Source organism: Patiria miniata, unplaced genomic scaffold (assembly GCF_015706575.1).
Source record: "Patiria miniata isolate m_02_andy unplaced genomic scaffold, ASM1570657v1 HiC_scaffold_18, whole genome shotgun sequence".
Lineage (NCBI taxonomy): Eukaryota > Metazoa > Echinodermata > Asteroidea > Valvatida > Asterinidae > Patiria > Patiria miniata.
The window spans coordinates 17,608,742-17,635,333 of NW_024037056.1; the positions used below are offsets into that span (position 1 = coordinate 17,608,742).

The 26,592-nt window shown below is 39.4% G+C and overlaps 1 protein-coding gene across 5 annotated transcripts in view; it reads right to left on the reverse strand.

Annotated features, from left to right (window-relative positions):
• Window positions 1-7,584: 7,584 nt before the first annotated feature.
• The window catches only part of LOC119724968 (myotubularin-related protein 9-like), a 28,101-nt gene continuing 9,093 nt past the window's right edge, over window positions 7,585-26,592 (reverse strand). For 4 of the 5 annotated variants that reach the window (XM_038196316.1, XM_038196317.1, XM_038196314.1 and 1 more), the window contains exons 2-14: window positions 16,761-16,936; window positions 16,154-16,313; window positions 15,558-15,703; window positions 15,270-15,398; window positions 14,819-14,975; window positions 13,942-14,073; window positions 11,355-11,480; window positions 10,741-10,843; window positions 10,304-10,442; window positions 9,385-9,539; window positions 8,813-8,912; window positions 8,003-8,130; window positions 7,585-7,861 (exon numbers count right to left, since the gene is read on the reverse strand). In XM_038196316.1, the coding sequence (XP_038052244.1) occupies window positions 7,807-7,861; window positions 8,003-8,130; window positions 8,813-8,912; window positions 9,385-9,539; window positions 10,304-10,442; window positions 10,741-10,843; window positions 11,355-11,480; window positions 13,942-14,073; window positions 14,819-14,975; window positions 15,270-15,398; window positions 15,558-15,703; window positions 16,154-16,313; window positions 16,761-16,907 (1,677 nt within the window). In that variant the 5' untranslated portion in view covers window positions 16,908-16,936 and the 3' untranslated portion in view covers window positions 7,585-7,806. The remainder of the gene's footprint in view (window positions 7,862-8,002; window positions 8,131-8,812; window positions 8,913-9,384; window positions 9,540-10,303; window positions 10,443-10,740; window positions 10,844-11,354; window positions 11,481-13,941; window positions 14,074-14,818; window positions 14,976-15,269; window positions 15,399-15,557; window positions 15,704-16,153; window positions 16,314-16,760; window positions 16,937-26,592) is intronic. The other variant, XM_038196315.1, reaches the window with a different exon arrangement.

Sequence of the window (26,592 nt, forward strand, 5' to 3'; positions counted from 1 at the left end):
GACGTTAATTTTTGAGAAAAACCAAATTTTGCCCAATTTTGATGAAAAGAGCAAGGCAAACCCCTTACCGACGTTAATTTTTGAGAAAAACCAAATTTTGCCCAATTTTGATGAAAAGAGCAAGGCTAACCCCTTACCGACGTTAATTTTTGAGAAAAACCAAATTTTGCCCAATTTTGATGAAAAGAGCAAGGCTAACCCCTTACCGACGTTAATTTTCGAGAAAAACCAAATTTTGCCCAATTTTGATGAAAAGAGCAAGGCTAACCCCTTACCGACGTTAATTTTTGAGAAAAACCAAATTTTGCCCAATTTTGATGAAAAGAGCAAGGCTAACCCCTTACCGACGTTAATTTTTGAGAAAAACCAAATTTTGCCCAATTTTGATGAAAAGAGTAAGGCTAACCCCTTACCGACGTTAATTTTTGAGAAAAACCTAAATTGCCCAATTTTGCTGAAAAGAGCAAGGCTAACCCCTTACCGACGTTAATTTTTGAGAAAAACCAAATTTTGCCCAATTTTGATGAAAAGAGCAAGGCTAACCCCTTACCGACGTTAATTTTTGAGAAAAACCAAATTTTGCCCAATTTTGATGAAAAGAGCAAGGCAAACCCCTTACCGACGTTAATTTTTGAGAAAAACCAAATTTTGCCCAATTTTGCTGAAAAGAGCAAGGCTAACCCCTTACCGACGTTAATTTTTGAGAAAAACCAAATTTTGCCCAATTTTGATGAAAAGAGCAAGGCTAACCCCTTACCGACGTTAATTTTTGAGAAAAACCAAATTTTGCCCAATTTTGATGAAAAGAGCAAGGCTAACCCCTTACCGACGTTAATTTTTGAGAAAAACCAAATTTTGCCCAATTTTGATGAAAAGAGTAAGGCTAACCCCTTACCGACGTTAATTTTTGAGAAAAACCTAAATTGCCCAATTTTGCTGAAAAGAGCAAGGCTAACCCCTTACCGACGTTAATTTTTGAGAAAAACCAAATTTTGCCCAATTTTGATGAAAAGAGCAAGGCTAACCCCTTACCGACGTTAATTTTTGAGAAAAACCAAATTTTGCCCAATTTTGATGAAAAGAGCAAGGCAAACCCCTTACCGACGTTAATTTTTGAGAAAAACCAAATTTTGCCCAATTTTGCTGAAAAGAGCAAGGCTAACCCCTTACCGACGTTAATTTTTGAGAAAAACCAAATTTTGCCCAATTTTGATGAAAAGAGCAAGGCTAACCCCTTACCGACGTTAATTTTTGAGAAAAACCAAATTTTGCCCAATTTTGCTGAAAAGAGCAAGGCTAACCCCTTACCGACGTTAATTTTCGAGAAAAACCAAATTTTGCCCAATTTTGCTGAAAAGAGCAAGGCTAACCCCTTACCGACGTTAATTTTCGAGAAAAACCAAATTTTGCCCAATTTTGCTGAAAAGAGCAAGGCTAACCCCTTACCGACGTTAATTTTTGAGAAAAACCAAATTTTGCCCAATTTTGCTGAAAAGAGTAAGGCTAACCCCTTACCGACGTTAATTTTTGAGAAAAACCAAATTTTGCCCAATTTTGCTGAAAAGAGTAAGGCTAACCCCTTACCGACGTTAATTTTTGAGAAAAACCTAAATTGCCCAATTATGCTGAAAAGAGCAAGGCTAACCCCTTACCGACGTTAATTTTTGAGAAAAACCAAATTTTGCCCAATTTTGATAAAAGAGCAAGACTAACCCCTTACCGACGTAAATTTTTGAGAAAAACCAAATTTTGCCCAATTTTGCTGAAAAGAGTAAGGCTAACCCCTTACCGACGTTAATTTTTGAGAAAAACCTAAATTGCCCAATTTTGCTGAAAAGAGCAAGGCTAACCCCTTACCGACGTTAATTTTTGAGAAAAACCTAAATTGCCCAATTATGCTGAAAAGAGCAAGGCTAACCCCTTACCGACGTTAATTTTTGAGAAAAACCAAATTTTGCCCAATTTTGATAAAAGAGCAAGACTAACCCCTTACCGACGTAAATTTTTGAGAAAAACCAAATTTTGCCCAATTTTGATGAAAAGAGTAAGGCTAACCCCTTACCGACGTTAATTTTTGAGAAAAACCTAAATTGCCCAATTTTGCTGAAAAGAGCAAGGCTAACCCCTTACCGACGTTAATTTTTGAGAAAAACCAAATTTTGCCCAATTTTGATGAAAAGAGCAAGGCAAACCCCTTACCGACGTTAATTTTTGAGAAAAACCAAATTTTGCCCAATTTTGCTGAAAAGAGCAAGGCTAACCCCTTACCGACGTTAATTTTTGAGAAAAACCAAATTTTGCCCAATTTTGAGGAAAAGCGCAAGGCTAACCCCTTACCGATGTTAATTTTTGAGAAAAACCAAATTTTGCCCAATTTTGATGAAAAGAGCAAGGCTAACCCCTTACCGACGTTAATTTTTGAGAAAAACCAAATTTTGCCCAATTTTGATAAAAAGAGCAAGGTTCAACCCCTTACCGACGTTAATTTTTGAGAAAAACCAAATTTTGCCCAATTTTGATAAAAGAGCAAGGCTAACCCCTTACCGACGTTAATTTTTGAGAAAAACCAAATTTTGCCCAATTTTGCTGAAAAGAGCAAGGCTAACCCCTTACCGACGTTAATTTTTGAGAAAAACCTAAATTGCCCAATTTTGCTGAAAAGAGCAAGGCTCACCCCTTACCGATGTTAATTTTTGAGAAAAACCAAATTTTGCCCAATTTTGATGAAAAGAGCAAGGCTAACCCCTTACCGACGTTAATTTTTGAGAAAAACCAAATTTTGCCCAATTTTGAGGAAAAGCGCAAGGCTAACCCCTTACAAACGTTAATTTTGAGAAAAACCAAATTTTGCCCAATTTTGATGAAAAGAGCAAGGCTAACCCCTTACCGACGTTAATTTTTGAGAAAAACCAAATTTTGCCCAATTTTGATGAAAAGAGCAAGGCTAACCCCTTACCGACGTTAATTTTTGAGAAAAACCAAATTTTGCCCAATTTTGATGAAAAGAGTAAGGCTAACCCCTTACCGACGTTAATTTTTGAGAAAAACCTAAATTGCCCAATTTTGCTGAAAAGAGCAAGGCTAACCCCTTACCGACGTTAATTTTTGAGAAAAACCAAATTTTGCCCAATTTTGATGAAAAGAGCAAGGCTAACCCCTTACCGACGTTAATTTTTGAGAAAAACCAAATTTTGCCCAATTTTGAGGAAAAGCGCAAGGCTAACCCCTTACAAACGTTAATTTTTGAGAAAAACCAAATTTTGCCCAATTTTGATGAAAAGAGCAAGGCTAACCCCTTACCGACGTTAATTTTTGAGAAAAAACAAATTTTGCCCAATTTTGATAAAAAGAGCAAGGCTAACCCCTTACAAACGTTAATTTTTGAGAAAACCAAATTTCGCTCAATTTTGATAAAAAGAGCAAGGCTAACCCCTTACAAACGTTAATTTTTGAGAAAAACCAAATTTCGCTCAATTTTGATAAAAAGAGCAAGGCTAATCCCTTACAAACGTTAATTTTTGAGAAAAACCAAATTTTGCCCAATATTGATAAAAAGAGCAAGGCTAACCCCTTACAAACGTTAATTTTTGAGAAAAACCAAATTTTGCCCAATTTTGATAAAAAGAGCAAGGCTAACCCCTTACAAACGTTAATTTTTGAGAAAAACCAAATTTCGCTCAATTTTGATAAAAAGAGCAAGGCTAACCCCTTACAAACGTTAATTTTTGAGAAAAACCAAATTTCGCCCAATATTGATAAAAAGAGCAAGGCTAACCCCTTACAAACGTTAATTTTTGAGAAAAACCAAATTTTGCCCAATTTTGATAAAAAGAGCAAGGCTAACCCCTTACAATTGTTAATTTTTGAGAAAATCCAAATTTTGCTTAAAGAGCAAGGCTAACACCTTAGAAACGTGAACTTTTGAGAAAAACCAAATGTTGCCCTATTTTGAAAAAAAAAAAAAAATGGTCATTTTAGCACATCTTGGCAAAATTTGATTTTCTCAAGAATTAACAACTGTAAGGGATAAACCTTGCTCTTTTCATCAAAATTGGGCAAAATTTGGTTTTTCTCAAAATTTATAATTCGTAAGGGGTTAAAGGAAATGTACAACATTTGCTTTTGCTGCCATTTTCAGAAATAAATGGATTTGGAGGATTAGTATTTTATAGAAACTACTGTTAAACTGATTTGTTGCACGTTTTGGGCTTGTAGATGCTGGAAAAACCAAGAAAACCAATCATGTTCTTGTAGTCTGGTTCCCTAACCCCCTTTAGCAATTAATACACTTTGGGGAATAGTAGGTAAGAGAATCAGTCTAGCAGGCTTGTACCCTTTCATGGGTGTTTTATCAATTGCAATGAAAAGTCAGAATAACTAAATATGAAAAATTAGGAACACTTGTTGGAAAAAAGCCAGTTTTCTCCAACGCTGGTCGGCCAACCAGCGTTGGAAAAATACAGTTTTTCTTGAAAATGTCATCACACTAGGAGCCACGATTTTAAAGGATGCTTTAGAATGTCAGTCCCTAACAATTCAGTACGGTATTTCATGATAATTTGATCATTTCGTTTTTTGATGTTTGCAAATGTTGTATCTTCCCTTTAACTTGCTTTTTCCCCCAAATGGGGCGAAATTGATTTTTCTTACAATTTGATACATGTTGGAAATAAAATCACAAAGTAAACAATATGAACCATTCACTTGCAATTGCAGAATTGATTCAGAATAGAAAAATAGGTTTCCCTCCGAGGGGCTACACAACCCAGACCCTTGGCTGTAATAATCTACATCAAACCTTCAAATATGCAATATACTATCACCAATTACACGATGCTAGCTTGGCCCGAGAGCAGCTTGCGATGGATACCAACAAACTGTGGGGGCAGCATATATGTAACTACCCATCCTGCCTATATGCCACTCCATATCAACATAGGCCCATTATGCCAGCTAGGTGTTTCATTCAAACACAGAATAACCTCAATATAATTCAAGCAGAAGCCTACAAATAAAAAAACAAAAATTTAATTTATTCATTAATTTTGTTCCTTCATTTACATTAAATTGTGCATGCGTTTTCAGTAAGCGTTTTAGAAGCATGGAGGAATGGTACGAGCGGTACACCATAGAGGAATTGCACTAAGATTATTTATAAGATAGAATTTTTGTTTTCACAATGCCGTAATTTGATGCACTAAGATTGTAAAGCAAAAAAACAATATATCAAGATTTGATATTTTCATATCAAATACATGTTGCAGATAATAACCTATCACGGTAGAATCGCGATAGCAGCTTGTAAAAGATTTGTCCAATTACCGATATGCAAATGGGCGCAGAGCAAGCAAAATCTTAGACAAGCAAATGTTTACGTACAAAATTCCATAGGGTTGTCTAAGGGGCATGGCTAACTCGCAAACGGCGATAGGTCAATTGTGTAGCAGTCAGGCATTAGTGTTTTTAATTTTAAGATTTATTGTTACATGTATGTGTAATTTTTTAATTGTGTACCATGTCTACTACGTGTGTTTCACAGAAATACATGTAGTATAAAAACCTTGAAATTAAAGTCCAACGAACATTATTGTAAGATGTACAAATGTACTTTCCTAGTAGCCACAACCCCTAATTTTGACCTCAGCCCACTTCCTGTCTCATTTTGCCAGAACGCTTCACATAATATGCAGAACATTCAGCTTGGAATGCAATGTGTTCCAAAAGGCAACTTTACAGTTTAAAGTGTTTAGACATTCCTACATTTGTATTTCCATTGTACTGTGCATTTGTTCTACAAGTTTGAATGTGCGAATCAGCTCGCTTTGCTTGTACTGCACAATTTATACAAATTTATTAAATTCCCCTTCTCAATATATAAATATGCATCATATGTACATTTACATAATTGTAGTCTCATTTAAAATTAATTTGTTTTCAAGCAAAAATGGCAAATTTGGCATGATACAGGCGAAATATTCAAATAAATTGATTTACAGACAAATATGCCAGTTTCCACACCATTCCACCGTATAAATTTGAAACTGCCTCAAAAAAATGTTTACAGAGTTACCTTTAAATTAGTAAAATCAGCTGAGTTCTATTTATAGAATCATGGAGGTTGATTAAGGATGATATTAACTTTTTGAATACTGCATCCATTGCCTTAAGTAGAAAGCATTCAAACAAAAGACAGAGAGGAGGCAATCTAGAATGACTTGCGTCATGAACCATTCTTGAAAAAGGCATTTCCTAAATTAAAAAAACAGCATTTTTAACTGTTTTTTCCCCCCAGATTTTGTAATTTGCATCAAAAGTAAATTTTTTTCTGAATCTCCCTCATTACACTGCGAACAAATGCAATCTCTAATTCTTATGACTGATGACATCAATATTTATAATGCCTTATTGAAGGCACTATATGTCGTGAAACATTGTTAACATGATAACTTCGTACTAGACCCCTTTACTAAGTTTTCTGTCATTTGACTGGACTGCATGAAACAATATTCATAAATACCTCAGACAGTTTAGCCATTCCTATTGGTCGAGAGCCCGTCACGTGGCCGGTATTAAACGGATGATAAAGACATGGCTAGCTGGTCTTAAACACTTTTCCAGTGTCACAATAAAATGTGGACTCCTAAAAATCCAGTGGCTCTTATCGTTTCATTGGTTGAACGTTCACAATCCTCACGTAGGCATGCGCAACACTACCAGGGAGTTAGAATTGTATAGTTCTAAATTCAAAACGCAACGCGCCAGGTGCGTTCTGCGCGACATCGCATAGAACATGATACGCGCGCGTCAATCTCCATAAAAGGGTTGTTTTCATCTTACTCGCCAGCTGAACACTCCATTATTTTGCAGGAGGGATGATTCAAAAAGCATAAAGTGAATTTGTTGAACAAAATCAGGATGTTTTGAACGAATTATATGATTTTTTTTTACCGAAAAGGTATTTATGAATGGGAATAAATATGTACTCCGTCGGTATTTATCACTCTGTTTAATACCACTTAGAGTCTGGGTGCTGATAATTACCCTCGCCTCCGGCTCGGGTAATTATCAGCACCCAGACTCTAAGTGGTATTAAACAGAGTGATAAAAACCTCCGGAGCACACATTTATTCCCTTATTAAAGACATATGTTTTTTCTCTTAATATTGCATATACAGCAGTGACAGCATTGTGATCTCAGTTTGACATCTTAATAAATATCTTAATTAAGTGGAAACATTGACGGTTCCCTTTTAAGCAACTGTTAAGTTGAAAAAAAACCCGAAGATCTCGTCAAAGGCTTTTCTTTAGGGCATTTGATGGTTCACACAATCATTGAATAAATGATGATTGCGATGACAGGTAGGATCAGCTGATGGACGTCTCCAAATATGATCAGTATGATTTGAAAAATCGTCCTGCAATTGCCTCTCTGATGGCAGATGCAACCCTGCGGCTGTTTCATGATGTAGACATGTTAAGGTTCTCCAATACCAGCTGATTGAATAAAGTAGAACTGTGAGAGTAAACTACATATATCACGTTCAGCATTATCAGAGTTTCGCCTGCAAACTTGACAACGGGCTTAAATGTTTCCCAACTGCCGTTTGCTGCTCAAGCTGGATTCCAATAGGTATCAGGTGGCTGTTTCCTGATCAATGTTTATGCGATCCAGCTTTTTTTTCGCCAGTCATTGATTCTGTAAATTTGGTGCTGAAGCTGAACAATGCACAGGACCTGGCAGATAGAAGTTAACCTACTGCTGTTTCCTGATCAGGTTGAGCGTCTTGTTAAGATGCAGCCCTGCTGCTATTCGCTGATCAGTCCTTTTTCCAGGGCTTCTCTCTGCAACTCGGAAAGTTGTCTGTGGAATGTGAACACAAGGTAATGTTTAACCACTAAAAAGTTTCATCAAACGAACCACGAAGGGAAAGTAAGGGGCTTGCAATGAATTGATTACACCTCTAATCAGAAAGCAGGCGAGCAATATTTCCAGGAGACCTACTTTCTGAGCTGAATGGCCCTTATCTTGAGCTGCTTGTCGTTCTGTTGGATTTTGCGGATTTCTTTGTCGGTTGAGTCATTGCTAGTGTTGTCCATGTCCCAGCGTAAGAACAAGGTTGACCATAACATCTACACCAAAACATACAAGGAAGAGAAATGAAAGATATTGATTAGACTTAGAGATCCATAATTTACTGCATGTTAAGTAAGATCTGCACAGTCAATGTGGCTTCCCTGTTTACTGTAAATCAAGGAGCGTTGTGTTATTCACTTGTTGCCTACTGAATAGGGATGTGCATTTACGGGTAGTATGGGAAGCGGGTACCCGATTGAAAAAAAAATGGGTACTCCGGGACCTGTTATAGAAACCAACCCCAAAACTCAAATCTCAGAAGTTTCTGTTCAGATTGTTCATAAAGGTCAGGCGATAATACTACAACATCAGTGCGTCAGTGCAGCGATGCATGTGTGTACAGTACTGTAAGCTTTTAATAGTGTGCCAACTTAATAACTTATAACGCGAGCCTTATAAGCGTCAAATCTGTTTTGTTTTTGCATGTAGCCTGGTTTACTCTTTGAAAAACCTTTCTGTTTCATTGTCAGAGAAGTTACTAAGTAATATTCAAAGTTGGTTACGGGTACCTGATCCCTAAATCTGGAACCCGTTCCTGACATCAGTGGTCGGGTACTTGGGTACCAGGTTCCAATGCACAGCCCTGCTACAAAATCAAATTGTCAATTGATACTTTGGGGTTTTTCTGTAAGCTTTTTGCAAATGTTGATTTAGCTTGATTTTATACAAGAATCTTACCAAGCTCTGTGGTGCTACCGAAGGCCATATGACAGAGGAGTTGGGTTGATACAGTGGGTTGATGTATACCTCTAGTATCTGAGGCCTGTTAACGTATGTCCTGTTGGATGAAAAGGTGCAAGTAGTTGTAAGGAATTTAAATAAAACCAAATCTATGATAGCCATGATAGGCTCCCATGTACAGTATATGAACTCCCTCCACAGTATGAAGACTGGTATTAAACTAAGACGACATGTAGTACGGCATTGAGGGCAACCAGTAACATAGTGAGAATTCTTTCAGGCGTATAGATCCTGGTTATTCATTAGATCTTTTCCGTCAGAGAAACCTACAAATATTTCGCATTTAAAATAATTATAACAGCAATTGTGCCTTGTAAGGGTGATACACAGAAAGTTCATTAATAAATATATATTGACATTATATGTAATAAATTAATATTTTCTTAAATTTTTTTTTACAAGGGTAAGTTGGAAATAATAAAAAAGAAAAGACTTGTTGACAGACTCTGATTTGATTTTAAACATAAGAAAAAAAAAAAAATGAGTTGGCAAAGCCTGAAGCATCTCACCATAGTGATTGTGTCTTTTCAGACAGTTTCAGCATCTGTCTCTCGTGCTCATTATTGCACAGGAAGGTGCCAAACTGTGAGGCGTAGGCGTTCTCAAACAGGAGGATAAGAAACTGCTCATTGAACTCAAAGGAACATTGGAACTGCTGAATGACCTGAAGATCAGACAAAGTCAAACATGACAATAAGCTGTATGCAATAATCAGAGATGAAACTGGGGAACAAAATCGGACAAAAAGGCCCAACACAATCTGTGTCTGAAATTTGGGCTGCGCTGCAGTTACACATACGTATGCATGTATATGTACAACAAGCTTTGTGCCCAATTTCAGGACACCACCTCCCGTTTTATTTTAGATTAAAAAAGAAATTTTACTATGTGAAAAATGTTCAGTGTTTCCTTAGGTAAAAAGTTTGCATTAAAGTTAGAGTAGCTTACTCGATAATAAAGACGCTCACTTTATTCTTATTTGAGAAAATCGAGCAAAAAATCCAAGCATGGCCCAAGACAAGTGCAGTATTCATTTAAACAGCTCCACTTAAAATAAAATCAGCATTATTGTCTTTTTCTTCCAACAACCGTCAATGAAATCTTGTCCTCTTCACCATTCAAAAGATCATCATCGTGATTTTTAAAGCATTACATTTTGTACAACTAAATCTCAAACCTCTGAAAATAACGCAACATAAAATTGCGCTCACAATACAGATATCGCGGTGCTGTTTTCATCAAATTTGAAATGTAATTTTTAAAATCAAACTTTGCGGGGCAAAGATCATCACAAAAATCAGAATTTTGGAAATAAATTTGAAAAAGTTGGAAATCCGGAGCCTGGAGCAGTAGCTGCAGACAAAGCCAAGATTTCATAAACCGTACATCAAAAGGATGAAGTCTAGTACCCCGTCCCCAGCCCATTACCTGCCACACGCAGTCCAGGAACAGTAGGAAGACCGGACCGGTGCATTTGAGTTTGCTACCGGCGTAGCATGACTTGGCACATCGACTGGCAAAAGGGTGACCTGATTGAACCCACTCACGCTCTATCAGAGCTTCAAACCTATCATAGACGGGAAAGAATACAGATTCGTAGGCAAGATGCAAGCTTCAAACATGTGCAGAGATATCAGATAAAATGCTAGAGGAAGTTTGACAAACTATGGCCACAGGCCAGGCATTGGCAGGATTTGTACTAGGGTGGACGTGTACCAAGAAATTTCTGGCCGAGGAAAAATCTGTGCGAGGGATGTGATCTGTAGTATAGCATCTAGACCCTCCGATCCATGTACCAGAACAAACAAATCTACATCACATGATTGATACTTGGACACAATGTTCCTGAATGTCATAGACCTTACCCTCTGAGTGTTCTACAGTCTGGATTGAGTATGATCTGAGCTAGGGATGTAATCTGTAGTGTGGCGTCTAGACCCTCCGATCCATGCACCAGAACAGATGAACCTGAATCAATGAAGAAGAAAGACACAGGCATGACTCGGGAAGTTAAAAGTGAATGAAAATGACACCACCAAGGGTGGGCTTCAATACTGATCATTTGCAGTCTGCACCATTGAAATTGTGTCAAAAATTGTCCATATATGATTTTAGGCTTTGCATGGTGGAGTTGTCGGTATCGTTTCGGTTTGCGGTAACACCATGTGGTTATAACTACTACTTAGAAGATATTTAGTTCTGAAAAGAACTTGTCCTGCTTATTATAAACGTTTGCCATGTAGTTTTTGTCCATGTCGATCATTCATATTGCTTCTTTTAATAACATTGAAACCTTTAGCAAAATCAATCGGCAGAAATCTTTATGCATACAATTTCAGTTGACATCTACACTGACACACATGGTGGTGGTGAGTGGTGGGGGGGGGGGGGGGACCATGTCCACCACTCCCCTAGTTGCACCACTGGTTTACATTTTGCAAATAAAAAAAGGGAAAGCAAACTTTTGGGCAGAACTTACTTTCTCTATCCACGCACTGTGCCACCAGGCACGCAGTAGTCAAGACTTCTTTGACATTACTCAACCAACTGGAAGCACCTAGATGACCTAGCCACTTGTCCATGGAGTTGGTGTTCTTGTTACATGCTGTGTCAGATGGGAAGAAGACTGGTGAGTATGACCCTTACTCTCCACATATAAAGTGTCTCTCCTAAAAGGCAGGTCAAAACATTGGTAATGACCCAGAAATAATTTACAGCAATAATTGAGAAAATCCTTGCTCAAAGTGAAGAAGGGACTGGTACCGAACACCCTGTGAAATTAGTCTACCTGAAATGCTACAATCCGGCAGAAAACAATAATTGAGGGTGGCTTTAAAAATGTGTGCCTGCTGACACACTTATTCTTAAATACTGCCAGGAATACCCATCCACTGGCATCTCAATGTCACACACACAAACTGGCTGAATGAAAATCCTGTCCGAGTGCTGATTTAGGGATTGTACGCAAGAAGATGCGATTTGAAATACAATAAAAAAAATCTTTGAAATTGGAATCAATCTATGAAGAATCCACTTTGGAGACATCAAAATTGAGGTTTTTAACTTATTTACTTGCCATATTTCAACGGTTAAGAAAATCCACATAATGCCTCACATTCACGGATTGAAACTATATTTGTACATTGAGCCAGCATCTCGTAAGACAGGGGCCTAAATATCTCCTGTAGGTAAAAACCCAAATTGTTTGCTTCCTAAATGTAGAAAAGGCAGGCATTTTGAAAACAATCACACTAATAGCTGTTTGCCTACAGAGGTAACATCTGCCCATGTCCCAGGCACTTAGCAGGCTTAACCCATTAGCCCTAATTGTACTGCCCCCAACCGCTCTGCCTGTTACCCCTTATACCGCCCAATACCGCCCCAGCACTCTTAAGGTTTGATTGATTTTTGGAGGAGTAAATACACTGTACATGTAATACAATTTAATACAAGTGTTAAATGGTTAATGTGTTCAACTCTTGCCGATACATGATTTCCTCACAGGTGGCACACAGAAATCCCTGGTAGGCACACTGCATGATGGGAGCAGAAACCTGGTGCATTGTGGGAATGCAATGGTGCATTGTGGGAATGCAATGCAATGATTAGGCGGTCTTTTCAAACTGCTGACATACCTGCCTGTGTTAATATTGCAACGTACCGGGTATATTAAAGTGATGGATCAACAGGAAAATAAATACCAAATTGCATGTTGGAAGTGTTGTAGTCAAATCCGTTTACTACGTTCCCAAGCAAGCTGAGATATTATAACTTGATATTGTGGAAATCAAGCCCATGCACCAATGAACCAGTTTTGTCTAAATACCCAGGCTTATACACAATCAATAGCCTGGGTACACAGAATACACAGCCGTAGTCATAGGCTTAATTCCTTTACCACCTTGTAGTCCACAGTACTTGTCAGATTCAGAAAAAAAGGGACCTGACTATAACAGTGAATGATGGGAATGCCAATACGATGGAGATGGAGTGCACAATGGTGGTGAAAAGTGCAAATAGAACACCAGGAGGATTATGGGAACTAGACTGCACCGGTGAGAATGAAATGTTTGACTTGATGTGCAGTGCATGGTGTGAGAGTCCAATGCTTCTTAGAGAGCAATGCATGATGGGATGTGCTTGTTACTATGGCAACTGAGAGGGATTGGAGGTTAGTCTTGGTCCATGACTGGATTTGTTTTTGTTTCCCTAATGCAGCTGGTCACTGGCAAGTGCATATCAACAAGATCAATCAAATCCAGTCTTAAGAACATTGACACTCAGACCAGAGAACTTCCATGTTATTACTCCCACGTGCACGTTAGCTCGAATATAATGTGCATGAGGAATGCTCAGAATTTCTGTAATACGAGTGCTGAAGTTCCCAAGTCTGGATTTCATTTATCTCATTGATAGCGCCCTCTAGTGTCGTGGCTTGACCACACTTGCGCTGCAACGGAACTGTCGACATCAAGCACAAAATTCATGCCTGGCCGGGTCACAAAACTAATCAATCGTGAGATTAGCGTCGAGCAGGCGGCATCTTGACACAAAATAATTGCAACCACGCTCAAGTCCCTTGACATAGATGTGATCATCTGACATTTTCATGCAGCGTTGATAACATTCAAACAATCTTTTCCCGCACGATGATTGGCTTCACAATGAAATAAGACGATCAGGATACGCGCACGATATTGTTTTCTCACACAGATAGACTGCGATTGATTCTTGCCTGTCAAGAACACGTTCAGTGGAGGCGAAAAAGTTGAAATATTCCTAAACTTGTGACTGTTGGGTTTTTTTAGCACTGACTAATGCTCATTGTCTTAATACCGGCCCAGTTACACTCAGGTTGCAAGAAATCGGTGACTGATACATTCCCGACGGTCGTAGCTCAGGCACAGCTTGTTCCTGAAAAGTCAGTCGCCAACTGATCTGTGTCTTCACAAGGTTGACTTGAGGGCAGCCTTATGGGGATCAAATCCAAATCAATTCTTGGACCAAGATTGGAAGGGGGGAGGTTGGGTGGGGGGGGGGGGTAACCTTGGGGGGCAGGGACCTACCCTCCATCAATTTAGTCAGGCTTTCTTGGAGGTTGCTGAACCGATCCAGCGGTTTGTGAACCCGCCTCCACTGAGGGTAGTGAGCCTCAGTCTCAAAGCCCCCGCCTGGAGGGAAAAGAATCAAATAAAAATCTAAACGAAAAATGTAAACGAAGAGAGAAAAACCAAACGGGGAGGAAGGGAAATCAGCTTCAAGAAATGAAATCGAAAAAGGAATGACAACGTCATGATGGTAGAAATGTGTACGACTTATTTTATGAGCATTACCAAAGAACCACTCACTCTGTAAACTAAATCAACAATAGAAATCTCCACACAAGCGCGCAGACATAGACACGACTTCACTTCAAAATATTCTTTAAGCGTGTTAAGTAAGCACGGTTTGTAGACATCATTTTTTGCACCTGATATCAACCGACGCAACAGCAAACTCTACCCTTAATCACTCCATGGAGCTATTAAACACATCACTCCCACTAGGTAATAGAAGCGATTTATAGTACGGAGTGCCACCACAAGTTATCATTGGAGAGGACACTTTACAACTTTTTTGAAATGCAAAAAATAGGCCTCTTACAATGTACATCTTGGTGATACACTACGAATAGAGGTGTCAATTGGTATATTAACAATGCCATGATACATTGTCACAATACAGTATCTTGCATGGTATCTTGATGTGAAAATGTGGTATTGTTTATACACCTCTAATTATTAATTGCTCCTATTGCAATAAAGTGGCTTGCTGAAGGACACACGAATGCATCTGCTCATCACAGAACCCTTGACAAACTCTACCACTGCACCAAACAGAATATGAAGCGAGTTTGGTTTTGTGCGTTTCTTTAGTCACTGCCATCCAGCCACTGTGTTCTACCTTTGGATCGCGAGTTGACGGCTGAGTTGTAGGACCTGGTGTCAATGATGTACCCTCTTTTGCCGACACCTAGCGCTGAGTTGACCAGCTTCTCATCTTCTTTACACCGCTTGCCGTTGGGGCCTGGGAGGGGCTGACCACTCCTTAGGATTACCGTCTGAATTCAAATAAGTAGAGTAGATCATTTGCAGCCATCCAAAAAGTAACTGACCAAATTATTGATAAAAGCTTACTTGGTTTAAAGATAGTAATGACACTAGACTCCCTGTGAAATTATTCCTTCTGGCAAGCTGTCATTTTGAAGAAAACAATAAACGCAGGTCCTTTCTAAAGATGAGACAAGTGACACATTTTTGAAAATTTCCGTTAGTAGAAAGATAGTCACCAAACGATACTGTTGAAAAGATTCTGGACTCATTTACATATGTACATGTAAGTGGAAATAGCTTACCCCATTTGGAGAGTGAAGGTAGCTTAGAACTGGGAACCTCCCTCCTTGCCTGAATGCAGCAGCCTGCATGATGCAGTCATCATCCACAGCTTTGGGTACAACCACTGTTTGTGGGTAGGTTGGGCACACCTAGGGAGGGGCAAAATGTACATGTTTCTTTCATCCTTATCAATGAATACACCCCTTAGAAAAACTTGTTTTTCTGGAAATTGTAATTTTATCTATCTTACAATCTCTCAAATAATATGATTTCTCCCTTTGTGGAAATACATGTCAAACCCCACCCACCTGGAAGTTTTTGTTGACATGAGACAAGCGCCATTCGTCGCCGGTCACTCTTGCAAACTCACTCTCTGGTAGGAATGCCTGCCAGCCATCCTCCAGGGCATCAGACATGGGACGGTAGAAAAACGGGTAGGTCAGAGTCACCTTCGCTGCAATCAGAACAAACAAAGCCATGGTAACGGGCTCCGTCTACAAGTGCTTCTCATTGGCTAGAATGGGTGAGTTGGGGAGACCATTGGAGAGACGAGGGGGCGAGTTGGCGAGTCGGCCAGGGGACGAGCTTGTAAGGGGTGAGTCGGTAAGGGGGCGAGTCGGTAAGGGGCCAGTCAGCCAGGGGGCGAGTTGACCTGACACCAGGGGAACTGAGTTTAAAAACTGCCAATCTAGATCCATCAGTCTAAAACTATTTGCAAGAGTGAATGTGATAAGCCCATTGGAGCAAGTTAGCAATGTACAGTTGTGCACAACCATGCATAACCAAACATGACCACACAGAGTCTGGCCCAACCCCTTGCAACAATTGAAGGGTTACCGGTACATGGACATGATGGAGTCTGCAGGTATTACAGGGTGGCGCCATAAGCCGTGTTCAGACTTACATAAGTTGGACAGCATCTCTATGGAGCTGGCAATGTTGAGGCATTCCTCCATGCCGTGTATATCCAGCTGGATGATCATGAAGTTCTTGCATTTGATAGTCAGATGGCCCACGGAGCCTACAAACTTCTTCTCAATGGCATCAATGTTGCTGTGGAGAAGCTGAGTGCGGAAACAAAGACAAAGAAACTATGAGTGATCCATCATATCAGAAGTTTATTTAAGTCAAGAACAAACTATTCAAATGAACTGTGGCAAGGAATATTTGTGAGTCATTTTGGCAAAAATGAGACGGCACTGGGCATGGGCCGTAGTGGAGAAAAAATGGAAAAAAAAAAAAAAATGGGGTGAATTTTTTTTTTTGCAGATTTACTGTCTGATTGAAGTGCAACAAACAGTACTGTAAGGAGAATATGATTATCTTTCCTAAATTTCCAACAAACGCTCATTTTTGACATCTGCCAAGTTCTGTCTCATTTTCCTAGAATGCTTCACATTAATGCTGGACTTGTAATGGGCCCGACTTCAACACATCATACCCATGAACACGCACATGTACGTGTCATACTTGAGCCTGTCATGCCTGTGCATGTAGATACCGGTACCTACCCATAATTCCTCTGTGTTAGTCTTCCTTGACGACAGGATCAAGTGGTGTCCAGTCAGGCACAGCGTGCCTTCGACGCGGGCGTAGAAGGGCCGATGCAGGGTAACGCTATCCACCTTGGGAGTCTTGATATACTCAACAAACTCCATGGCATGAAACTCAACCGGTCTTCTTACAACTGAAGAAAAAAAGGACAAAATACTAGCAAATTCAGTCAATCCACTACCGTAGTCGCCCTTTTTCAATGCATGTAGGTTAATTAAATCAGTTAAATTGGCAGTTGGAGCCCAAATTGCAACTGGCCAAAGTGCTACTCCAAACTTTCTGGAATGAGTTCTAATTCAAGGAGTCACAAGTCTCTTCGGATTTCAACTCTCACTAAATCCGGCAGGAAATAATGATAAAAACCTCACAAATATCTTTTTTAATTAACACCCAAGTAGAAAATCTAAAATTTACAGCCCGTATATTGTACATGTACGCAACGAGTAAAAGAGTGAAAACTACGCCTTGCCTACCCGTGTTTGATAGGACCTGGTTAGGCTTACAGTGGACCTGTGGTGATTTCAACACGGGTTGGGAAATGAAAGTGTGAAATTAAGGCCCAGACATGATCAATTTCCTCCTGGGAACAGGTGTCAAATTACATGGGATTCAGCTTTTTAATAACCTAAGTTTCTTTTCACCGACGTACATTGTACATGAACATGTATGCCAGTAATGTTATTAGCGTCAAATGCTCAATGCATTTTGACATTCTATGAGAATGAAATCTTCATAGCCCTGCTGGATACGGGACTTATTAGGAGCGGCCTCCTGCTGACAACTTCATCAAGTACAGACATATAGTATGAGCGATTGAAGCACTCAACCATCTAGCCTGCTTGTCAAGTCAGGCAGGCAATTCACATGTGTTATTCATGGTTTAATTATGACATGACCTGTCAGCTAGGACATCATCATGACTCTGCATGTAGGTCAATGTATTGCTCCTCAATGGTCATTCACCCTAACTCCATCTGCAATTTAGTTTTTCAAGAAGCTTCTTGGGAATCCATTCAAATTGAACACTGTGCAGACGTGTCAGTCTTACACACAAAACAAAATTGGAATATCAACTCTCATGTGAACTAGGGTATAATGACGGCTTGGCTGTACCATGGAGGAAGACAATCCATTGTTGTATCGGTAAAGACCTCAAGACTGTAAGGTTGATGCCACATGGACACAAGGCGTTGGACATGTAAACATGGTTTAGAGCTAAACGGTAGTGCTACCTTATCCCCATGCAAAAAAAATAATATTTTTGGCAGTACCATAAAACTACCCCAGCTATGGTAGTGGCATGCTAATCCTCACTAAACAAACACCATTTATAATGTAAATTGCTCGTTGGACCAATCCACTCAAATCAACAGTCTTCTCAACTGAGACAATATCCACTCTGCCTAAACAAAGCACAGAATCAATAACAGTCACATATCCAGCTGACACAGATGCTGCTTGAAATGAGGTGCGCAAAGTGAAGTGTTCAGCCCACGGGAACACAGACACGAACAGTGGATTAGATTGAAATTAAAGGTACAACAGTACGGTGTACACATTCATCCGGAAATCACCAAAATCTTGTGGTTCAGTGATAGCCATACAACCATACAAGTCTGGATTTTCTGTGTCACAGAAAATCCACACAATGTCTTACATTCATGTTCATGTTTAGCGCAGCGGCAATGTTTACCTTACATACATTTTTGTATGTACATTGTACATACATTTGTACGTAAATGTACATGTACATGTATTTCTAGCACTGAATAAAAACATCAAACTTTGAGCCAAACTGTACAGTGTACGCCAATTTTAGACTTACATGTACATGTACATACATGTATGGCGATCCTAACGCACACTTTTGAGGCAGAAATCTGTGACTTGGAGTATCCTTGGCGTGATTATTACACGAAAACCACATTCTTAAAGTAAAGTTGTGTGCATGCTGGACTACTTTTAAATCATTCCAACTATTACCGTCTTGAATGAAACACGTTTTAGATCTGTGGACAATTCAGGTCTTGCTCCTTTAAACTGCTGATTCTTTCGCAGGGCAGGAATACTTAAAAAGGGCCTTCTCCCCAGATGGCATCGCAGCTGGCCGGAATTTTATGGCGTCAGGGCACGGTCGAGTGTTTGTCATGAAAGCACTTGGTGTGAACATGATTGGGATCTCCAATGTGATAGGAAAAGCTAAGGAATGGCATACATGTATGCCGTTGCCGGCATGGGACTTTTTTCCTTTGGCGTGTTCTGACTTGTTCTGCTTTGTTCTGCTTCGAGCATTATCATCATCATGTCACCTGCAGGCGGGATCCCCTGCCGTGTCTCCAATCTCTCTATCCTTTATGCTGGCAGCCAAAAGCGAACTTTGCTTTTCTCTACAGGGTAATTTATGGGATGTTTTGAGCAATTTATACTCTTTATCATTTGTACTTGATATAATTATATTGATATTATCAATAATTATGTAATTGAACATGTTTGCACTGTAGTACCAAGAACATTTGGAAAAAAAATATGTACATTGATGTACATGAACACTGCATAAATATAACACTGTACTGCCACAGTCTTCCCCTATCAGAATCACCATCACTTTCCCACAACAAAATGTTTTTAACCTGCCACAAATTACTCGCGCTTTTGAATGCATATATACCCGTGCTTTCCAGTTGAATAATCCTGAATTAAAATTTAACAACTTACATGTACATGTACCATGCACATGTTCACATGAGGTAAAAAAACCTACACGTGGTTAAAGTTTCATACATGTATTTTAAACTTTACATTTATCACACAGAAGCACTTTCAAGGGCTTGGTTAATTTCTTTCTTAAATCATCAAACATTATAGTAGTTCATAAAAGTTGAATGCTCTAATGCAGAAAAATCAAATTTAATGACCATAACATCTCAAAACTGATCACTACATGTACGGTATGTAAGGGTTTTTACAAATCTCTTCACATACATGTATAACCCCAAACAGAAATTTCGGACACGGAAATGTCATGAAACGCCACATTCCCCACCCTTCCCGCAACTACGTTGCCCGTTTTCTCTGACTACAATCAGCTGTCACATCTGACACAGCTCTCGCCTCGTGGACTAATACCTTCTGACAACAAAATTAAACGTGGAGCTTCAATCCAAATCGAATTGGACAAGTGGTTTGATAAAGTGGAGCGCGGTGAATTTCTGCTGTGTGTAAGGCAAAGTCTTTCACATTTCCTACAAGACGATCCAATCGTCTGTGGTAGGAATTGCTTGAATTTCATAAATCCTTTGCATTTCTCTCATGTACACATGGTACCCATGGTCGAGTGTTTGGGGATACTTTTGTTGTGGTGTCTGAAACACATGTAGGATTTGTGTTGGACTTTTTCCCGGGTAAATTTAGAATTTTTAAATATTCATGTACCGGTACAATTAAGGTACCGTAACTGTGCAATTTCAAAACTTTTCCCCCACCATGCCCAATATCAAGAAAGCATGCAAGGGTTTTTAACAAAATGACATTGATTTTAATTTTTATAACCGGTATTTTTCAAAAATTTGCTTTGAAACGTGTGAAATGAAGTTTGCCAATTACTGCAACTGCACAATTTCAAATTACAAAACAAGAAACTTGTGCACAGGATTTTCAGTAGGCTGCATACATTGTACATGTAGGAAAAATAATATTCGAAAGGTTTACAAGTACATGCGAAAGAAAAGGTCGGATAATTGTGACACTTAGCAAGACAGTATGCCTACGGGTTAGATTTAGCGAGAGATTACACTGTGCCTCCAAGGTGGAATATATTGATCCAAAACGGAGCCCCTCACCGGCATAGCAGCGGGATGCAAGAAACGATGAATAATGCACGAAGCTGAATCAAGTATCAAGGCAAACAGTAGGAATCAAATGCGACAAGCGGACGAGTCCTGTCAAGACATGCAGCGAGCGACAAAATCCCTTTTTCTGAAGGGCACACTATGCCAGAGCTCACCATGTTTTTCTCTATCCCATGGTTAATTTCAGAGAAAGGTTCTCATGTAATCCTCTTTCAGCATCCCCTGACAAATGTCCGCAAGGCATTTCTTTAATTTGGTAATTACACTCTGAATAATAATATTGCTTATTTGTATAGCGATTAACCATGATTACGTTGCAGAATGTTACAGCGTAATAGCCCTAACCTATTGGGCCTATAAAATATTCATTGAACCATCTCAGCCCTCTGGGAGAAATACAGAAAAAATATGTACGTATGTAACTGTAATTTTGGCGCAGCTCCACACATTGTTATTCAAACACAATAATCATCTCTGCCTCATACATGTAAGTGGTACCTATTTCCTCCAGGGTGGGGACATGCAATTAGACAAAGTGTCTTGCCCAAGGACACACGCACTATAACCCCACGAGCTGGACTCAAACCCATGATCTACATTTTACCAACAAGATGTCAAGTTTAATGCACAAGACCGTGATCACGCATGAGGTGTGCCATGGTCCAATGGCTACGGTGTTCAACTCATGCGTCATCATGGTACATATCAACCCCGTCCCCAGGGTGTCGAGCAGTACGCGCCCACCACTACCTGCTCTCTCACCCTGGTATTGGATCATTTGCATGTGCAAGATTTTTGAACACGTATGCAAATCAGAACAGTCTGGTGCCTGGATATGCGTTACACATTAGCGTTTGTTTTTGCATGCGGTGTCTGGAGTAAAAACAGAGTCAATTCGTAGCAGCCCGAGCACGGCGTGAGTAACGAAAACACGATTTTTGAAATCAAACTGTTACGATCTTATCGAGACAACATGCAGTATCATATTTCATATTAATATGAGCAAATTGGAAAGGAAATTAGTATTTTCGAGAAGGCGTGGACGAATGATCGCGAAAACACGTACTGCACGTTGTGAATAATAGCACCAAGTACACGATAAAAATCCATTACTAGCCAATTGCGGTATCCAATCAGGATACAGGAAGAAAGTTTCCTATCCAGGGTTTACTATTGGAAACGCGGTTGGAAATAAAGTAAGCACTGGGGACGAGGTTGGGTACATATGGGTTCAAAAACTGATGGTGAAAATAGTGTTTGTGTTCTTGGGCAAGACACTTTACTCAATTACATGTACCTCTCTCCACCCAGGAGTGTTTACTGGTCTGTGAGGGTAGAGACATGCGCTCCAGTCATGACTGCCGAAAAGTGGTCTCATGGCCTGATGAAGAGGAGCAATGATTTTGTGTGAGCAATCATCTTTGCATACCGTGTTTGATGTGATCCGCTTCTGCTTACAATGGACGCTTCTAAAGCAAGACGATAGTTTCAAAAGGCCATGAGCAACATGAGGCACATGTTCCTACAGAGCAGCAAACATGTGCATTTTGATGAACTGTATTTTTACTGACCTAGAACTGTCAATGCATCAAGTTGCTAAGTCCACTTTAATTACACGTACCTGTACATGTACTGGTAGGATATTTTGTCTGTAACTTGACAGAACTTCCTGGATCAGATGTGATGGTTTACACTTGGTGTATGTAACTTTGTACGACGTACTAGGGAACATCCTGCAGTTTTTAATCAAAACGATCTGCAGCCCTCAGACTTGTGTTTCCCTGATCATACAGCATGACCGATTCTGTTGTTTTAGGAGTGTCTCAACTGTACACGTATGTCAATACTTGAACCACTATCACTTGGAACACTTTATAAAACAAGACAACGCAAGTCTGGGAAAGCTAGTCTCAGAGCGTGCAAAATTTTATTCAACTGATTCAAAATGGTTATTCCCAGAAAATCTTTTCTTGCATCATGCATGGTGTACCGGTACATTAAGACCTACATATTTTAAGTGCAAAATTTTGAGCTAAATTGTCATAATAATTTTTAAAGTGCTATGAAAAAAAGCAAATGAAAAAAAAAAATTTGAGGTGAAATAAAAAAAAAAACCACAGGGAGCGCTCTTTAAATTGCCAACAACAAGATTGAAAAACCTCCATATTTGTAGCCATAGGTGATGGCTACAAAACATCTTGTTTTTCTACCAGTAGTCCAGATTATCGTAAGCCATTTCTTTTTTAGCCTACAATGAGACAAATTTGTTCCCGAATTGCCAGAGCAAAAACAACTCTAATCCCATAGCCCCAGGAGCTACATGTAGACTGCTGTATGGAAGTCTCTCGTACACACTGGTTAGGTTCTGTCAATGACTACAAACATGCATGTACAAGACTAGAAACTGTCTTCAAGTTACTACATGTAGTATCCTGGTGAAGTGCAGTTATAAAAAAAAAATGCATGTAATGGTGTCTTGTGTGAATTCCTGTAAGTCTGGAATCTGAAGTGAAGAGAATGGAAAGAGAAACTGATTCTGACTGAATTTAAATTTAGATTGAATTGAGTGTTGGCGAGATGCAAATTTCTAAACTGTGTCTACCCTTCACAGATCTACCAGGTAACTCTAGAAAATTATGAAGAAAATCTCACTTGTAAGCAAAACTCGGGTGGGACTCGAACCCACAACCTCCTGCCTATAGTACAGATTTCAAAAGCAATCGACTGACCTGCAATGGTCGGTTTACTGAGTCAAATGGGTCAGCTAACCCCAAAGTAGGGCAAAATACTCGCCATGTCTTGTATTGTATTGTACAGAAATTTAAGCAAATGTCTACCGGTACGTTTCCAGAATTTTAAGCCTGCAGGTCCCAAGGCATGCTCGTTGTCACCCAATTTCAGCCAAATTTCCTCCCAAATTGGCTGCGCGTGAAACGGCTGATGTATTCCCAGCGGTCCCTAACCATGCCCACCAGCCTATCAGCACGGCCGTGCAATGCAGCTTCAACCGGGAGGTATTTCACGCATTAGCGCATTTCCCTTTTGCCTTGGAGACAAGGTCTGCCTCCATGATCTGATAATATCTGTTCTTAGCATCCACGATCTTACATGTACATCTGACAGTACAGGCATGTTCCCTGTGGGAGTGGGTCTGGCTAGAAATCTGGCGATAAGGGAGGAATTTTGTATTTGGCGATCGTTGATGCTGAGTGCCAATGGTTCATGTACAATGTACCAGGTACGAACACGTTGCCAACATTGCCTGATGCTCATGCGAAGACGCTAAGTGCACATTCACAATAAAATAAGACGTGCAGACATGTACTTCTCGCTATTTGCACACAAACCAGTCATGCCAGTAGGTGCATGTGGTGTATCCCTTGGCTCTGGAAAATGGTAAAAAGGCACCCTTTCTTGTTTGAGCACGGAGCCACGTGCCCTGACTCAAAAGATGCCACACGTTCCAGGATATTCAGATGAAAATAAGTCACAGTCTGGGTCATACGTGCCAAACCAGCATGCGAATGCTTTCTTGTGAAGGCCATGTAACATCATACAATACTCTTCCTGCAAAGAGTCCACCCACGTACACATTCCAATTCTGATGGCAAATGTGGTGCTGCCATGGAAAAGGTTACATCACTATGGTTACTCAAATGTCATTCTACAAAAGAAGGTGATCATGTTATGTTGGAAACATCTTCATTTTGTAGACAGTCATTCTACCTGCAGTTTTATTTAGTGCGGCACTGATACATTAAGGCTGGTTCATGCCGATACTTGGCAAGAAAGTGAATCTAAAACACAAACTTTGTGATGTAAATTCTTTGAACGCAAATTTACGCAAATTTGTGATGTCACACTAGTTTGATTTTATTTCGAACCATGGCAAATCTTGCTGCAATTGTTTTGTGACTTCAATAATTACTTGTGCTGTCAACAGGGTTAAAAAAGTTTGAAACCTGAAGCATGTAAATAAGCAATAGTTACAAATGTATGTAACTCAACAGAGTGTGCAAGTTGAACTCAAAAACCTGCAAGATTTTATGGGAATACAGTTCATCCCTGCACCACGTACAGGTACATTGTACATGTACTAACCCGAACCCACCTCAATCCTCCAACTGTCCAATATCTTCCAAGCGGTTTTGGAGGATTTAGAGAATTGAGGCTGAATGGCAAAAAAGTGTCGATTAATTTTGGAGGATTCATTAATTTTGTCCAGTCAAGGGCAATAATATTAAGGTTCCGTGAAACAAAAGAAGGCTTTACAATTTTCAACATATTGAAAATATTGTGAACTGATGACTAGAATAGAATGAAAAATGTTAACCGCAACTTAGGTAAATTTATCACAGAAGTCCAGTAGAAAGCCTAATTGTTTGGTATCCAGATGATGTTCACATAAAAAGTGATTGTGAACCAGCGAAGCTTGCATACTCAATACAGAATGCAGAGCTCCATTCATGCACGTTTCCTGGTTTCTCATGTTCAAACAAAATCCAGAACGCAATGCAAGCAGAGGTACTTCAAACATGACAAGGAATATGCTACACAGTCAGCCAAGACTATTGCAGACAGCCTAAAAACATCGCGTTCTGCACCCCGTCAGAATCAATACAAAAACAAATCAGTGGGAGCAAAATCTCTACCTCTCCTTAAAACATGAATCAATACTTCAAACTCCTGACAGCTGACATGATCAAAACAAGACAAGGAAACTCTAAAGCCTTTATAACCAATCGCATTTTAATGTCGCCGTTTATTTTCCGGATGAGGGACAGGCCACAGTTGTTCTAATTTTTGTTAACGCAGATACATTTTCTAAACTCCAAAGCCTTTCTTAATGAATGGCATTTTAATGTTGCAATATCTTTCCGGATACCCAACAGACATGATGGGCAGGCTACAATTGGTCTTGACATTTGGGCCGGCGTGGGCCACATTTCTATTCATGGCTGACATTTTTACAATATATACACTGAGGGTTATTGAGCTGGGGAAACCGTGCCATTGAGTGGGTTGCAGGTGCTTCCATTTAGTCACAGTCATAGCAGACTGCTAGATTTAAAGGTTAATAGAACCATGATAACACAAAAGGCAGTTTTTGAAGTGTACCGGTATGTAAATTTATACATAATGCATGACTAAAGTGATTTTCAGGTGAAATCAGAATTCAGGTGTCTCACAATTATTAACATAACAACACGTAAGGTACACTACAGAAGTGACCAAACTTTCCAACTGTCAAAAATTCAACCAAACTTTGATGTTTTGGCCTGCACGTAATGATATCAAATTGCACTTTATTAAAAAATAATAGCGAACATGTACACCTACAACTGTCCATGTACATGTACAATATCCAAATAAAAGGGGAGTTGCTGACACTTTTTTCATTGTTTACAATGCACGTGATACATGTACATAAATGTACATGTACACATGATATTCATGATACTAGGCTGGTACATTTGTATACTGATATTGATCAAATACATGAACAGCAACAAATGAATACATGTATGTACTGTACAATGTACGTCCCTGATTGTAGAAAAACAAGTTGATGTATGTACATGTACCTCTATTTCCCTCATATCCTCCTTTTGTTTGGACAAGAAAAATAAAGAAAACAAATAGATCTTATAGGATCCAATGATTCAAGCGAGTGAAAAAAGGCTGGTACCGGCACTGCAATTTAGAAAAACAAAAACAAACGTTCAAATTGACCTTCAGTTTACACTGGGGACATTTATAGTGAGGATTTAAGAATCATATTTCCCAGAAAAATATGGCACAAATATGTAAAAGTTATTATTTGTGTTCAAGTTTTGAAAACTGCCACACATTACACACAATACATGTACACCTGTAAGTGACCGAAATGACAAATACATACTATGCACAACACAATTATCTGGCCCCTTTTAAGAGTTCA